This window comes from Nilaparvata lugens, chromosome 8 (genome assembly GCF_014356525.2).
Source record: "Nilaparvata lugens isolate BPH chromosome 8, ASM1435652v1, whole genome shotgun sequence".
NCBI classification, from domain to species: Eukaryota; Metazoa; Arthropoda; class Insecta; order Hemiptera; family Delphacidae; genus Nilaparvata; species Nilaparvata lugens.
Window position 1 is genome coordinate 37456463 of NC_052511.1, and position 15800 is coordinate 37472262.

Here is a 15800-nt window from a genome sequence, read left to right on the forward strand (position 1 = left end):
AAACTGTTACCGTATTTGTTTTTTCCAAGATCAAAAACTCACTTATGTTAATAAGCTCAGTTCACGTTTGAATTTTTATCCCATATGATAATTCATCCAGTTCCGTGATAATCTTTCCATCTGATAAAAATATTTTCTCAACTATTTTATAATTTATATTTTTTCAATCAAGAATATTATAATTTCTTCAGCATTATCTAGTTCATTTACTCATTTTTTTACAATCACCTATTAAATTTGTTTTTCAAATGTGGCAATATTGATACTGATCAATATGGGCAGGCATCATAATAAATATTGAAACCCTACCTTATAGAAATACACAAAGCCAGACATATGTGTAATGCATGCAATGAATAATCCACTTGTCAGCTGATTGATTATGAATAATTCTATAGTCTGATCCTATCTTCAAAGTAGATGATATGTATAGTGATATCAGAGTATGGAGGAATTCCTTTTCTTTTCATATTACCCTTAAAATGCAAAATTTCAAAAAACCTTGTGTATACATCGACGCGCAGTTGAAAAAGGAATATTCCTTCCAAAACTCATCGAATTCTATCAACGCGTATGGCCGTAATCGCGTTACATACAGACAGACAAAAGATAATCCGAGTTAAAACATAGACCTCACTACGTTCGGTCATAAAATTCAAGAAACTACATCGAAAAATTTTCGTAATGTGAGCCACCAGAGTTGTAAACTGAAATCTCAACAAATTTTGGTAATTTAAAATTGTTGTCAATTTCTTAAAAAGCATAGCAATAGCCAAATTGTTTTCTAAAGAAGAAATTGACAATTTTTTAAGAAAACCATTTTTGTGAAGAAAATTTTTTGAAGTGGCTTTAAACATAAACACGTTCTTTTATGGTTTATTGTTGTGTCTGAAGCTGCATTTACACCGAATTTGTATGAAAAATATGGTTCACAGATAGTTTTCTACAAAAAATTGACAAATTTTTTTGTGGAAAATAAGTTGCTGTCCTCAAATGTAGAGCAACAAAAGTTGTCAATTTGATACATCCAATGAGGATAGAATATAACACTGAGTTGCACTAACCGACATCAAATTATCACATCATCATCATTTGATTACAATTACTTATGCAGTAATAATAGTACTGATCCTGAATCAAGCTGGATTCCCACAAATCAGTATCAGTGACAAGTACAGTGAGAATATGATTTCCATAAGTTCTAATAAGATTATTCATACTCACTCGGCCGGGCTGAGTGAGAATAGTCCCATTATAGCTTATGGGAATAATATTCTCACTTTACCGGACACTGTAACTGATAGTGATTTGTGGGAGTCCCGCTTTGTGTTATCCAGAGAAGACTGAAAAATTATCTCCTATATTTGTTCTACATGGTACAAATTTAACACCATTCGTTTGTTAAATTATAATTTAATGGTATGCTATTCTTGACTATCATTCAACAAAGTGGATAGCGCTATCTCTTTCTCGCTTTGCTATGTTGCCAGATCGTCATTTAACAATGTAGATTGAATAATTAATTTGCAAAATATCTCATCTTAATTATGAAAATTCATTATGACTCCCAAATTATAATTGGCTCATTATAGTTGAGAAAGATTGATCTCCTGAGGTATATTAAAGGCAAACACACGCTACAAACGTACCGTATTCAGACTGACGGAGAAGAAATTTCTCCCTAGGTGTTCGAATGTTGAAAAGCACAGATGTCCGTCTGTCTGCATTACGTCTGCTAACTTCTGTATGCAGACTTTTGATTTTTTCTCCGTCTGTCTGTTGCTGTGTGCATTAGCCTTTAGTCCGAATCATAGAGTCCTATGTGAAACTAGTACAACTACCTTTACTTATCTTTAAGTTATGATATTCGATGACATCGAGAAACGACTCATTCTTCAGCAGGTCAAATGAAATGTTTCAATCAATTCAGAATACCTACATACTCCAAGGCTTGGTTGCACAAAAGCCTGTTAAATTTTAATCATTATCAAATGTCATGAATACCAATCACAGACAATTTTTAAGAGGCTCCTCTGAATGGTTCTGTTAGCATTTAATCAAGAAAAAAATTCAACAGGCTTTTGTGCAACTGAGCCAATATATCTCGGTAAAATCGAGAAATGACACAATCGTTGAATTAGAAGGTTCAATCAATTTAGTCCACACTAGACTAAAACACTTTTAACTTTAGATTTCTAGACTTTTATTAGATTGTCTGTAAATAGTAAGGCTAAACGCATACCTGCTAATATGGTGTGATCTTGGAAACCAAGGAAAAAGAGAGATCTCCCAGATATCTTCCATACTATCCTACGGTTCAATGGATATAAACTAGAATAAAAACACATTTTGCTGTAAAATTGTATATATACACAGTATATATATGTATATACATAATACATAATTACATAACGCTAGGAAATTTATGTTAGGCTCTCATCCGTTGATTGTGGTGAAGAATTAAGTTCATAATTCAAGTCCATAAGTTGAACTGAAATTTGGCATTAGCTTGACATAACATTCACTATTAATTGAGCGCTAAGAAAAACATATAATAACTGATTCAATCACATAAATCATCTTTATATTAATTAATATCTTTTGAAATTAAAAATAAATAATACATTGAAAGGATGAAAGTAGTAAGGTAATTTAATTGAAATTAAAATAAATGATGTTTTGAGTTCGTCAGCACACACAGTATCTGATAACAATTAACTTGATAATTATTATTATAGTAATATGGACATCCTTTCCAAACCTTTCACACATAAACAATCACTCTCAAATATATTATTATTTATTTATGATTTAGAAAATATAATTCTACTACACTATAAATAGTCAAACATTTCACTCCTTTTTTGTACAATTAAAAATAATTTTAAAATTAATTCATTGATGTTATTGGCTTAAAATCGTATGTCAGATTCATTCATCACCATAATGATGATGATGATGATGATAATAATGATAAAATATATTGGGTTACAGAATAAAATAACAACACATTGTCCTAAACTAATACTAAATTACCGAAGGTTAAAAACCTCCTCTTCATTAATGAGAGAACCAACTTCAAATAAGGTCATCCAATAGCTTAATACTTTCTGTAACAATTTACAAGTGATTGGATTTGAAGAAACTCAATTCATTTAAACTAAGGAAAAACTCCAAAATATCAAATTGTGTCCTTTATTTGTCCTAAGTCAACAATTAAAAATTATGTTTTTCAATATTCGAAAATCACTTTCTATTTTTCAAGCTGAGAATAAAATGTTCAAACCTTGGAAACTTTAATAAAAAAATAATTAAAAATGATTGGCTTTAATTATGGAGAGAAATGATTTGATGTTAACATTTATAGTTTTCATACCAGTCTTCTTCAAAAATCATTCCTATCAAATTGACGTACTTCTTATTTACATTGATACCATTCCCAACTTTTAAAAGTTACAAGTTTTAAAAAGTGAAGGCACTTTTTCAATAATATTACAGTACTTGCTTTCCGTCATGTAACCAATTTAGAGTAATAATATTATTAATAAGTTATTACATTGCTCAATAACTCTCGAGTTACTTACACTGTACAATCCAGTAGTCATAATATCAATAGATGGCACTTACTCATAACTAAGAATAGTTGAAGATAACTAAGAATAGAAGTTAATTAACTAAAAATAGTTAAAGATAACAAAGAGAATTAATTGACTCGCTAAGAATGCACACAAAAGGTAGAAGAGGAGCTTACCAACCGATAAATGCAAGAAATAAACATTAAATACTAAAAGTTTCAGAAAAACATTTTTTCAAGAATGTGATGAAAAAGTTACATTCAGCCAACCGACAGAAATTCAACTAAGTTGAGAAAATATCGGAGTTTTATTAAAATGTACTCTGAAAATATTCAGTAGTACCTCAGTAGATAATCTAAAATTGAGAAATAATTTGCGAAAGTCGTTAAACTAGGTATAGTTTCCTGTTTCAAAACATATTCACTAAGTTCCTAACCCTAAACTTTCAAACATACAAAACAAAATCTAAAGAAAGCAGACACACTCAAAGAAAATTGAAAGAAAGACTATGGTGAGGCGATGATTGAGATAACTCTCAATTATTTCTAAAATATTTTAGTTGAAATAAATTGTTCATAAAACAGTGATACATTTAGGAGAACTAAACATAAAAATATCTTTTGGATAAACATTACAGATTCAAATGAAATAGAATATATTGAAGCTGTATAGATCGTGATTGATTTGAAAATTATAGGCATTTAAATTATAGAAAATTTTGATTTTCACGATTATAAATGTTAAGTAGTAGAGCTGGCTTATATGGGTAGAAATGTTTGAGCAATCATTTTATAAATGGAAGAGAATTCATACAATATATAAATCGAATAAAATACCCCTAACAAAGTTTCTAAGACAGACCTGATTTTGATTCATCCTACATAATTTAAAATATTATAACACGGGATTTCTTGATTTGAATTGTTTTCAAAAGAACAACATTAAAAAGTCTAATTAGTGGTAGCTGGATAATATTCATATGCAGGATAATAGTCTAGGTTTCAGCTTACTACACTAATAGCTGCCAAAAAACAGTAGAATACTTTTAAAAACTTTCAAAATTATAAATTATGCCTCTACCCTATCTCTGATAAATTTCTCGCCAAGTTATCAACTCCCATCAATTCGATTTTTTCGCATGTTTAAATTTATTCAAAAGTTATTTACTATAAATATAAAGAAATTATTTTACTATGTTTTCAATTTTTACATACGGTACACACCAATTACACAAACTATTTAGAGAAAAATCATATCTAATAAATTTAATTGAAATATTATCAAAAATGATTTAGAATCGGGTCAAGTATTTTACCTTCACTATAATTTGTTAATGATTGAAGTTTATTTTTCATTATTATTTTTAGCTTCTAATTATAATATTTTGTTACTTTTATTTTAATATTTTTTTTCATTTTTATAATTTTATTTTCAACTGGAAGTTTGTGAAGAATCCCTAATAATATCGAAATGCTTTAAAGTATAACTATCCAACCATTTTATTATCTTTATTCAATTTTTAAACTATAAATCTCAAACTTATGGGAGTTGATTACATATAACTTTTTCCCCCAACGAAATTTACCAATAAAATAAATAGAACTATGCACTGCTCCCATAATTATCTATTGAAGAAACATCAATAGATATCATCATAGCCAATTACAATCACTCTAACCAAAATCAATATAGATGCACGAGTCCGATAATTTATTTTAAATAAAATCTACAGAATTTTATTTAATAATTAATAAAGGTAGGCGCGAAGTAACATTCCGATATAGGTGAGGACAATAAAAGAGGAGAGTTTCTAAACTGAAGATTTATCAATGGTTGGGGGAAAAAATTTCAGATTTATCAAACGAGTTATGTAGCGGAATATAAAGCGAGTTTTTGAAATAATTTTATCAAGGGTTGGTAAAAGGGAAATTTTATAATTGTGAGGGACACAGAACAAGAATCTGTGAAGAAAATTTCTAAATCGAGGGGAAACTATATCAAGAATTTACTAAAGTAATAAACCAGCAGTTGAAGGGGGGGGACAAGAGTGAGCCTTGAAAACTGAAGACGAACTTAGCAGCCACTAGCGCTGCCTAGCGAGCTGATTTGGAACTAATACTGATGAGCAATAGTAGCTGGTTTGTCGTCGAATCAGATCGTCATCGTTTAGCCACGCCCTCTACGGTTCGAAAAGTTGGATGAAATAGTGCTGACTCAGAGCGGTCTAGTGAAATTGGCGGGAAACATTCCTTTCTCTCCGTTCGACTCTTTGACGCCCATGAGCCAACCTTCCTCCTGGTGGAGCACCAATAAAACCACATTATTTTCATTTCTGATTCAACTCTCAAAGCTATTTCTATTGCATGTACATTTATATTCATGCACACTTCATTAGTACTGAAAATTATAGGCGTATTTTACAAAACCTTTGACATAACATTAGGGATTAGGCTGAAATGAGGTGATATTTTTGTGCAAGTTAATCAGTACAGTTGAAGAGGGAGAAAAAGATTTGTGTTTTATGTAAAAGTACTTGACATTTAACCCTACAGAGACACACTTACTTTATGCTAACACAGTAGACACACTGGGGTGTTGAGCACCTCAATTTAATTTCGCATTTTTCTTTGAAAAATATCAGAAAAACAAATACTTAGACCATACTTCATCATTTCTTAATCATTTTTGTTCCAAGTGCATACAGAAATCAAAAGTAAAGCACTGCTTATCAAAATTTATACTAATTTTAGAAGTACGTATGTTTCGCCTAAGTGTTGGAGCTCCTAATTCGGTTTGAACGAATGGTTTTATCATTGCCAATGACAACTTCATCAAAAACTCACGTCTCTTCATTTTATTGTTTTGAATCTCAAGTTGTAGAGAATCATAGCATTTATTCCAATCTGATCCATCATCCCATACCACATTCGTAGTGACAATACAAGTAAATCTTTGAAATAAAAGTGTTTGATAAAAGTCCTACGTAAAATACACTCTGGGGTGTTACACACCCCAAAAGAAGAACAAGATGAGCTGGTGACCTTGTAGAATGCTATTACTGACTGGAAGTGGTGGAGAGTAGTTGACAACACTACAAACCTAATTTAGACTGGGCATAAATTCCCATCTGTTTGATATTGTCAACTGCAGAACAGAAAAAAAATCCCTGGGGTGTGAAACACCCCAGTGTGTCTCTTTTGGGTTAAGGTGGAATGAGAAGAATATTTCCAGTTCCACATGTAAAACTGATTTCTTATCACATGTGGAGCTAACTATATATTTTTTTATTTCACATTAATATGGAGAAATTCTACAACATTGCGATATTTGGCTTATTATTATTGTAAAACAATTGATACGAGCGTCTTCGAATGTATTTGTTATGATTGAGTGTGATGTGATACAATTCGATTGATGAAGTAGACAATAACACTTAAATTTGTATAATAATCATTTAAGTGTCATTGTTGGGTGGATGACCGTATACACCGTAAGCAACCCAAATTATGATTGTAATGATTAGTAATGAGTAAAAGACTCATAAGTAGCAATGGCCCATATGAATAAAACCAGAGCAAATGCTCATGAGCAAGAGCATGGAGCATAAGGTTTTGCTCATGAGCAAAAGGTAGAAGCAAAAGCATTTGCTCATTTTTATATGAATAATCTTTACCTTATACTCTTACCTTATGCTCCTGAACTCTGGAGCAAATGCTCACGTATTTTAACGATTTTTCATCAGCTGATTCGCTTTTGTAGCCTTACTTTGTTTTTATAGCTCACGGAAGCGCTAAATATGCAAGTAGGGTGCACCGCTTGTGTTTGCGTCGTCTGCTCTGTTTTCTATATTTATGAATAGAGTTTTAGGTTAGTTGAGTTTAGAATTTTGAAATAATAGCGTGAAAAAATGTCATCTCTATAATAATCTTCAGCATATTCTTATAATCGTCTACACTCTCATCTTTTTTATTTGCATATTTCCATGCCTTTTTACATGCCTATTTCCTATTTTGTGATGGCTATCTTTATAACAGGTATATATGGCTATCTTTTGTATTTATTCTTTTGTAGGGATAATGGTGATATATATCATGATTGAATCTAAAAAAATGCCTATTTCCTATTTTGTGATGGCTATCTTTATAACAGGTATGTATGGCTATCTTTTGTATTTATTCTTTTGTAGGGATAATGGTGATATATATCATGATTGAATCTAAAAAGAGTTTTATAGTTCTTAACTATTGGTTGTGATTGTATCTGGTATAGTTTCCTCTTCCTCATACGGATTAGTTGAGCCATTTTACTATGAGCAAAAGGTGATAAGCTGCTCTAGACTAGACTCACCTTTTTTGAGGCATTTGCTTCAAAAGTTGGGCAAATGCTCTAGTTCATTCATACAATTTTGAGAAAAAGCTTTTACTTTTGAGCAAATGCTCAAACTATTTTTTTGATGAGCATGAGCAAGAGGTTTTGCTCACGTTTATTCATAGAAAATGAAGCAAATGCTCCATATTTTAGAAGTATAAGCAAATGTTCAACTTTATTCATATGGCCCAATGAGTACAACCACACTAACTTGACAAATAATATGTTTTTGTTTGATAGCGGCAGTTTACACAGTTTATTATCAGAATATAGAATACAGTGGATGATTATATTATTTTTTTAATCTTGATTAACAAATAATGATCATATCTGATCTACATTTGAGGGTGCTGCCCCACACTGACAGCGATATGCGATTCAATAGGTTTCTATACCTATATCTTACATTGCTCTCCAATATACAGTGTCCCATGAAAGGTGTAACAGCCGAATACCATAGATTCTACATGAAATTTGCAACAAAAAATGTTCAGTATAATTTTCTTATATCGACCTTAGTTTTCGAGATATAACAATTTTTTGATATTTTTGAAAAACGTCAATAATTAGAAAACAATTCTTTGATACTTTTGAAAAATGTCAATAACTAGAAACCTATCTGTCAAAATATAATTATAAGGATATGGTTGAAAAACGGAAGAAACTTCCAATAAGATTTATATAATTTGTTCCTTTGTTTGACGTTTTTGAACGTTCTATAAGCGTTCAATCTGTTTGAAATTTGGCTTTAAACTCGACAAATGTACTTTTTTCAACTTTGAGCGCTCATAAGAAGTTCAAGAACGTCAAACAAAGGAAGAAATTATATGAATCTTATTGAAAATTTCCTCCTATTTCCAGCCATATCCTTAGAATTAGATTTTGAGTGATAGTTTTATAATTATTGATGTTTTTCAAAAATATCGAAAAACCTATAAATCTCAAAAACTGAGGTCGATATGAGAAAATTTTACTGGTCATTTTTTGTAGCAAATTTTATATGTAGAATCTATGGCCTCCGGCTGTTACACCTTACATGGGACATCTATACTTATAAAATTCTTATCTGAATGACTCACTAATCACGATTTCTGGAAAACTACTGGACGGATTACAACAAAACTTTCTGTATAAATACCTATGGGATCGCAGATCACGCTCAGTATGGCCGCTTAAATAAATGAGAATTGAGCAGAAAACTGACCTGTTCTTCGGGATCATCGTACTGGACCACACGTATTATTTCGCCAACATCGAAGGACAGCTCATCCATGTCTTCACGCACGTACTTGTAAGTGGCCTTCACACGATACAGCACTCCTGCCGGCAACCCTTCCGTTGTTGCTCCTGGGGTTCACAAATACAACAGTTTTCTATGAAATTCATTATTGAAACACACATTCCAAACTATTAGTTTCATAGTATTTCAATATAGATCCATTTACTAAAAAAAAAATAATTCAGGTAACAATTTTATATTTTATTATTGCATGAAATGCCGGCAATCCCTCCGCTGTAGTTGCTCCTGGTTCACAAATACAACAGTTTTTGGATAAAATTAATTATTGAGAGAAAAATTCCAAACTATTTGATGTTCGGTACACCTATTGGAATATACTAAATGAAAATGAAATTCAGGTACCATTTTTCATATTTTATTATTGCATGATATGTTTTTATATCATCAAATTCAATTTATCAATTTTATTAAGCCACAACACTTTACAACTGGCCATGTCAACAGGTAATAAAGGTATCAGAGTCAGGTATCAGAGTCATTATCAAATACCTTTTTTTAATTAAAAAAGAGTAGTTGATAAAATATAATTCCATAGTAAGCTTCCATTTTAAAAACATTTTTATATAAAACACCATAACTACTAGTTTCATAACATTTCAAGAAAACAAAATCTTTAATCTAACCGAATTTAAAAAAAACAGAACCGAATCTAAACCATAACAACTAGTTTCGGTTTTCTTGAAATGTTATGAAACTAGCTGTTATTGTGTTTGATATAAAAAGTGTACTATGGAATTATTATTCATCAACTAACAAATCAAGTAGCCCTATTGAAATACTTCATTAAAAATAGTAATTGGATTTCATTTATTTTTCAGTAAAAGTGACAGTATTATGTAACAAATTGAATATCCATTGACTAATTTATTTAATTAAAAATTTATTTAATTAAAAATAAATAATTAAATTTAATAATATAATGAAACTAAATTTATAATTAAATTTATTTTTCATTAAAAATAGTAATTGGATTTCATTTATGTTTCAGTAAAAGTGACAGCCTTATGTAACAAATTGAATATCCATTGACTAATTCATTTCCTTTTGATCTATGAGAAGTTTTTTTATGTATTTCATTCATAGAAATAGAATTAAAGAGGATTACATCTATGGCAAGAAATTAAGAGTTTGGGAAAGTTTATTAATTTACTGTTTGATGTATTTCCTCATTGAATTATATCTTGAAGAATTGTGTAATAAACTGGATAAGGAAACAGCCATTAAATGAGATAATCTTTGTTTTGATACAATCTACATGTACAAACATTATAAGCAAAATTTGAAGAAAGTAAATGACAATTTATAAATCTTTGATGAGGTGTTTCTGTATGATAATGACTAGTCCACCTCCGGCTTTAAACACATTGAAACTTAATTCCATTTCTATATTTATCCCCAAACTACTAATTGCAAATTAATTGAGCCTATTCTACACATTTATACTACACCAACAACACTTCAAGGTGACAATTTTATTATTTGTTTGTTAAAAACATTAAATGGTGATTATTATTAGAAAATCAATAGTCTAAAAGTTAGAAATTACACTCTTTGCAAGCATTTGATAATGGAATAATACTTACAGTTGATACTCAGGTCGAAGATGGTTTACTTTTAGTGCAATAATATCTCATTAGCCAGCTAAGGTTTATGTGAATTTGGCAAATGGGATGCAAAATTGAGGTTAGATATTTTTAGGTTGATAAAACTGATATTTTTCAATTGTTCAACTGTGTGGTGCACTAATCATTGTTGTCTGAAATACTACTCTAGTAGATCCTTGGTTTTTATTTCTCCATGTTATACTGATGGAATTTGATATATTTCACTGATCTATGCTATTGTAGCAAAGTGAATTCATTGAGAAGGATAATGCTAGGAGTTTGTTGTTGATGTGGTGTGTTTTGTTATAAACTGATGTAAACAATAAAACTTTATTTGATTTGAGTTATGGGTGGTGGTGTCTCTAAACTGCTAAACACTTCCTAGATGCGCCTTTCAGCCAAGGTGGCACAACTCTTGCCAACTCTTGTTTAACCACAGACTATAAAAGCAGACACTCTCTTTCAGAGAGCACCTATCCACTTCTAACTTTCCACAGTAAGAGTGTACCTGATAGATTCGTGTCCCACGTTGGGCGCCAATTTCACTTTGGCTATCTTCTGAGTTTAACCACCCCTAATACCTAGCATAACAAATTCACTTTGTTACACTATGATGAAAAAGAATATAGTGAGCATTACTGTCCACATCCCAAATAATTACATTGATGTACAAACTTCTCCCATCATCAGTAATGAAGAAGTAGTAGAATCTCATTTACATGTTAAGCTTCCTATAGGATTGTTCAATAAATTACCCTGAATATTGGGAATCATCAATCATTCAAGAACATTTTGCTCATAGTAGGCACACACCAAAAAGGCCCCTAGTTTTCACTGTTTCAAATGGCAGCCAGAAACCTTCTTGGCATGTGCTACCTGTAGGTTCATTGGGATCTATTATCAGTATTTCTACTCCATTATTGAACTGGTTCTGTACAACTTGTTCACTTTGCTAAAACACCTGGATCTGCAATGACAGGGGGGGGGGATTTTGTCAGTCATATGTGTTGCTAAATATTTATTTTTTATTTATTTATTCAATTATACACATTTTTTAATATGTACGATTCAACAAAATTAAGCAGTTGCAGCATACATTGCTGAGTTCACTTCACACAAGCATGACTTGCAAGATGTTTTCTGAACATGACATGCAACAGAGTGTACATCAGTTCAGCAAAATGAAGGATATAAGAAGAAAAGGTTAAAAAAGGGGCCTCAGAACTAAAAAGTAAGCTTACACAAGCCAGATGCCATAGCAAAGTAAAACAGCAGTACAAACACAAGCTGTAGAATCTACCTGATATCTAATAGATCACAATAGTGTTATTTTAGATTACTAATAGGTAATCTAATAGGTTACTGGCAGATAACCTGAAGAACTTTGAGAGGAGGCCTGAACCAACTAGGTCATACCAGATTTATTTATTTGAATCGATAACCAATTTGATTCTGCTATTTGTATAGAAGTATAGATGGTCCAGTCACATAAAAAAGTTGATGTTGTAGTGGTGTAAGGAGACTCACAGTACAAGTAATAGTGTACCTATGAGTACTGCTCATTCATTTCTGTTCTCTTTGTTTTGTACTAGTCAGCAGGGCAGCCAACCTGGCACCCTCTTCACTAGCCAACCTTTTTCTTGTGGCTGAACCATCCATACCAACTTCTGCACATCTTCAATCACTCACCAGTCGGTATATCATACAACTCCTCCTCGGCCTTCTTACTCTCGCCCTCCTCCTCCTTAACAACTTCCAGCTCCTTGCTGCTGGCGACCATGACATCATCCACAACAGGAGCCGTCGACGAGGAGGTGATAACAGGAGGAGGAGACACACTGCCATTGGTGACTGGCGGCTGACTGGAGGTGACACTGTCCTCGGCTGCCTTATATACTGGCGACGAGTGGGAGGAGTCAAGAGACGGCGCAGTGGTGGGGGAAGTGACGACGGCAGAGTGGGAGGAGTCACGTGACGGCGCAGTGGTGGGGGAAGTAGCCGTGGTGGGGGTGGCGGGAGGATGGTGACCGTTGGCAGTTGGCGGTGAGTCCTTGATGGGAGAGGTTGGTGGAGTGACCACTGCGCTTCCGTTGCTGGTGCTTTCTCCCTCGCTGCTCACGCTGACTGCTGACGGCACAAACCACACTAATGACAGGGAGACACACGCACGCGCATGCACACACACTCACCACACAGGCGCGACATTTACAAAGCGCATTTTGTGGTTAGTGGAAACGTGCGCCATTTGCTAGAGTCAGATATCTAGGTGTGTGGATGACAGAGAAACTTTCCAATATTTTGGGTACTAGGTGTGTGGGTGACAGAGAAACTTTCCAATATTTTGGGTTAGAGAAGATTCATTTTTGATTTGAAAAAATGTTGTAAATTTTAGGTGGGAGAGGCTCACATGAGTCATGTGCCCATTTTCAAAACAATTTCAAGTTCGAACTTGCTAAAACTAGAAACTGTTTTGAATATAAGTCACAGATCACTACCCCCTAGATTTACATGGTGGGCAAATTTAGGCAGTAGTGCTCAGATTCCTGTGTGAAAAGTGAGAGATATCTGATTGGGCTAGATTGGAGCACTTGTATTTCCTCCAAGAAAATGAAGCTTTGAGGAAAGGAGGATAGTTTTTGCAATATGTAACTCAAAATAAAAAATAAATTAGAAAAGCTTATTTGTTAGAAATAAGCATTTCGCTGACTATTGCCAAATGAGTGCCAGAAAATTATTAGAGAAATGATAATAAGGGAGCCACATAGTGGCGCGACAAGGCTAGTATGTAGCTGGGAACCTAGCTGAGCGGTAAAGAATTATTCAAGTAAAAAAATGTAGTCGGTAAAATTTATTCTCACCTACACTCTAGTCTCCCTACTTAGTATGTTTACACACTCTACACTCTAAACCTCCCTACACTCTAGTATGTTTACATACTTAGATAGGATTCGAATAGAACACTCTCGATTTACCCAAGTGAACAAATGATTTACCAAAGTACAATTTTGGAAAGTTTCTCTGTTGAAATTATCAAGGTAACAGGAACTAAAGTAAAGAATTGACTGCTACCAGTATAATTGAGAAGTGCTTGGATATATTATATGGTTACAAAAGAAGAGGATTTCAGCATAACGTGGTATCAGTTGAAATAATACGAGAGCCACACCAGAAGGTAATAATTTAGAACTGAAGAATATGTGAATGGTACGTTCACAATTCACAAATATTTTCTGAGTTTCATTGAAAAGTTTTAGAAAATGCATTTATAAAAACTTTAAAATTGAAACAATTTAAAAAATAAAACTCATTATGGAAATTGTCAGTTTTGGAAATTCAGAATTCAAACTTGGATTTTTTACATTAGATTTGAAGGGAAATTATTTTCAAAAGATTAATTAAAAATATTGTAAATGATGTCTTGTGATCCAATTGTTACATTCAAGTTACTTGATACAATTAAGTAATATAGTATTATGAATAAAACAAGTAGAAACTTTAAAAAGAAAAAATACGTAGCACATGAACCACAAAATCACTTGATATCTACTCTTGAATAGATTTCTTCAATTCATCTCTATGTTAGTGGTGAGGGTCTTAGTTGAAAACGTTTCAATCAATAAAAATAATAAACCCTTTACCTGAATCCAAAAAAGATGGTAACCTGAATCCTAGAAGTTGAATTTTGACTAACTAAACTAAAACAATACCTACGCCTATATAAAAACAAAATTCAAACAAAAATCCAAAAATAAACATATTAAACAATATTATTTACAACGAAAAAACTGAAAAAGTGAATTTGAAACAACAAGATCTATCAAAACCAAAATAAATAATAGAATAGTGTTGTCAAAAGATTATAAGACTTACTACCTTAGATCTGACACCTTGTAACCATCACCATACTAAATTGTCCCCGGAACTGGTGAATTTAATAAATTTGGAGTAAGTTTTACTTTAGAGTAAATTTACTCCAAGTGAATATTTGAATATGACACACACTGGTTAGTTACAATAAGAGTTAGAAACGTGAAACTAATCAACTCATACTAGTGTATTTTTGACGCAAAACTTTGGAAAAAAAGTTTAAAAATTTAAACTTTAAATTTAAATTTAATTACACAATAGAATCGATTAGAATTTTCAATTGTATGGAGTTTGAATTGGAGTAGTGATTTTAGGTACTTTCAAATCTCTATTGTTTTACCCAACTATGAGATCAAAAAATGTGTGTTTTTTATTGGCTTGATTTGTATAATTTTCACAAGGATCATAAATAAACGATATACGTATTTGGGGGGACTCTTTTTACAGTATAAGTAGTGGCATAGTATGTTATACTATTCAGATTTTATAGTTGACAAGATTATATCATCACAAGTAGTTCATACCTTACTTACTTTATAAGTTTAGTTTAAAAAATATTATAAACAAGTAGGAAGGTATTCAACCAATTTATTTTCACAGTGCATCCAGAAATTTGAAGAATGACAATCACTATCACAAGAAATGAAAAATGGTGGATTTTTCTAAACATCTAGGGTGTATGAGACCATATTCGCAGGGTTCATTCTATATACAACATTTCAGAAGTAACAACACTATCATAGATGTATAATGTCGCAATAGTCGGAAAAATAATTAAGAATAAGGAATAAAATACTGAATACAGGCAAAATGTACCGATGATGTGTTCATAAATATCAAGAATAAGATGGTGACTATTCACAGAGTAGGAAGAGAAGTAAAATATTGAAACAAGTTTAATTGTACATCAACCGAGACGAGAATATATTCAGAAGTAACGAAAGAACCAAGGGCACTATAAACAAAGGATGTATATGGAATATATATACAGTCGAACCTCTCTATAACGAAATCCTCTACACAACGAATTTTTACCTGGTCCCATGACATTTTAGAGTTTCTGCTGCTTATTTACCTCTATTTAAC

At 32.0% G+C, this 15800-nt stretch overlaps 1 protein-coding gene across 3 annotated transcripts in view; it reads right to left on the bottom strand.

Moving 5' to 3' along the window:
* Positions 1-2347: 2347 nt before the first annotated feature.
* LOC111047912 (amphiphysin) overlaps positions 2348-15800 on the bottom strand; it is a 39316-nt gene continuing 25863 nt past the window's right edge. The window contains exons 7-9 of one of the 3 annotated variants that reach the window (XM_039434672.1): positions 12537-12992; positions 9148-9290; positions 2348-5870 (exon numbers count right to left, since the gene is read on the bottom strand). In XM_039434672.1, coding sequence (XP_039290606.1) covers positions 5790-5870; positions 9148-9290; positions 12537-12992 — 680 coding nt within the window. In that variant the 3' untranslated portion in view covers positions 2348-5789. The remainder of the gene's footprint in view (positions 5871-9147; positions 9291-12536; positions 12993-15800) is intronic. The other 2 variants (XM_039434674.1, XM_039434673.1) reach the window with 2 other exon arrangements.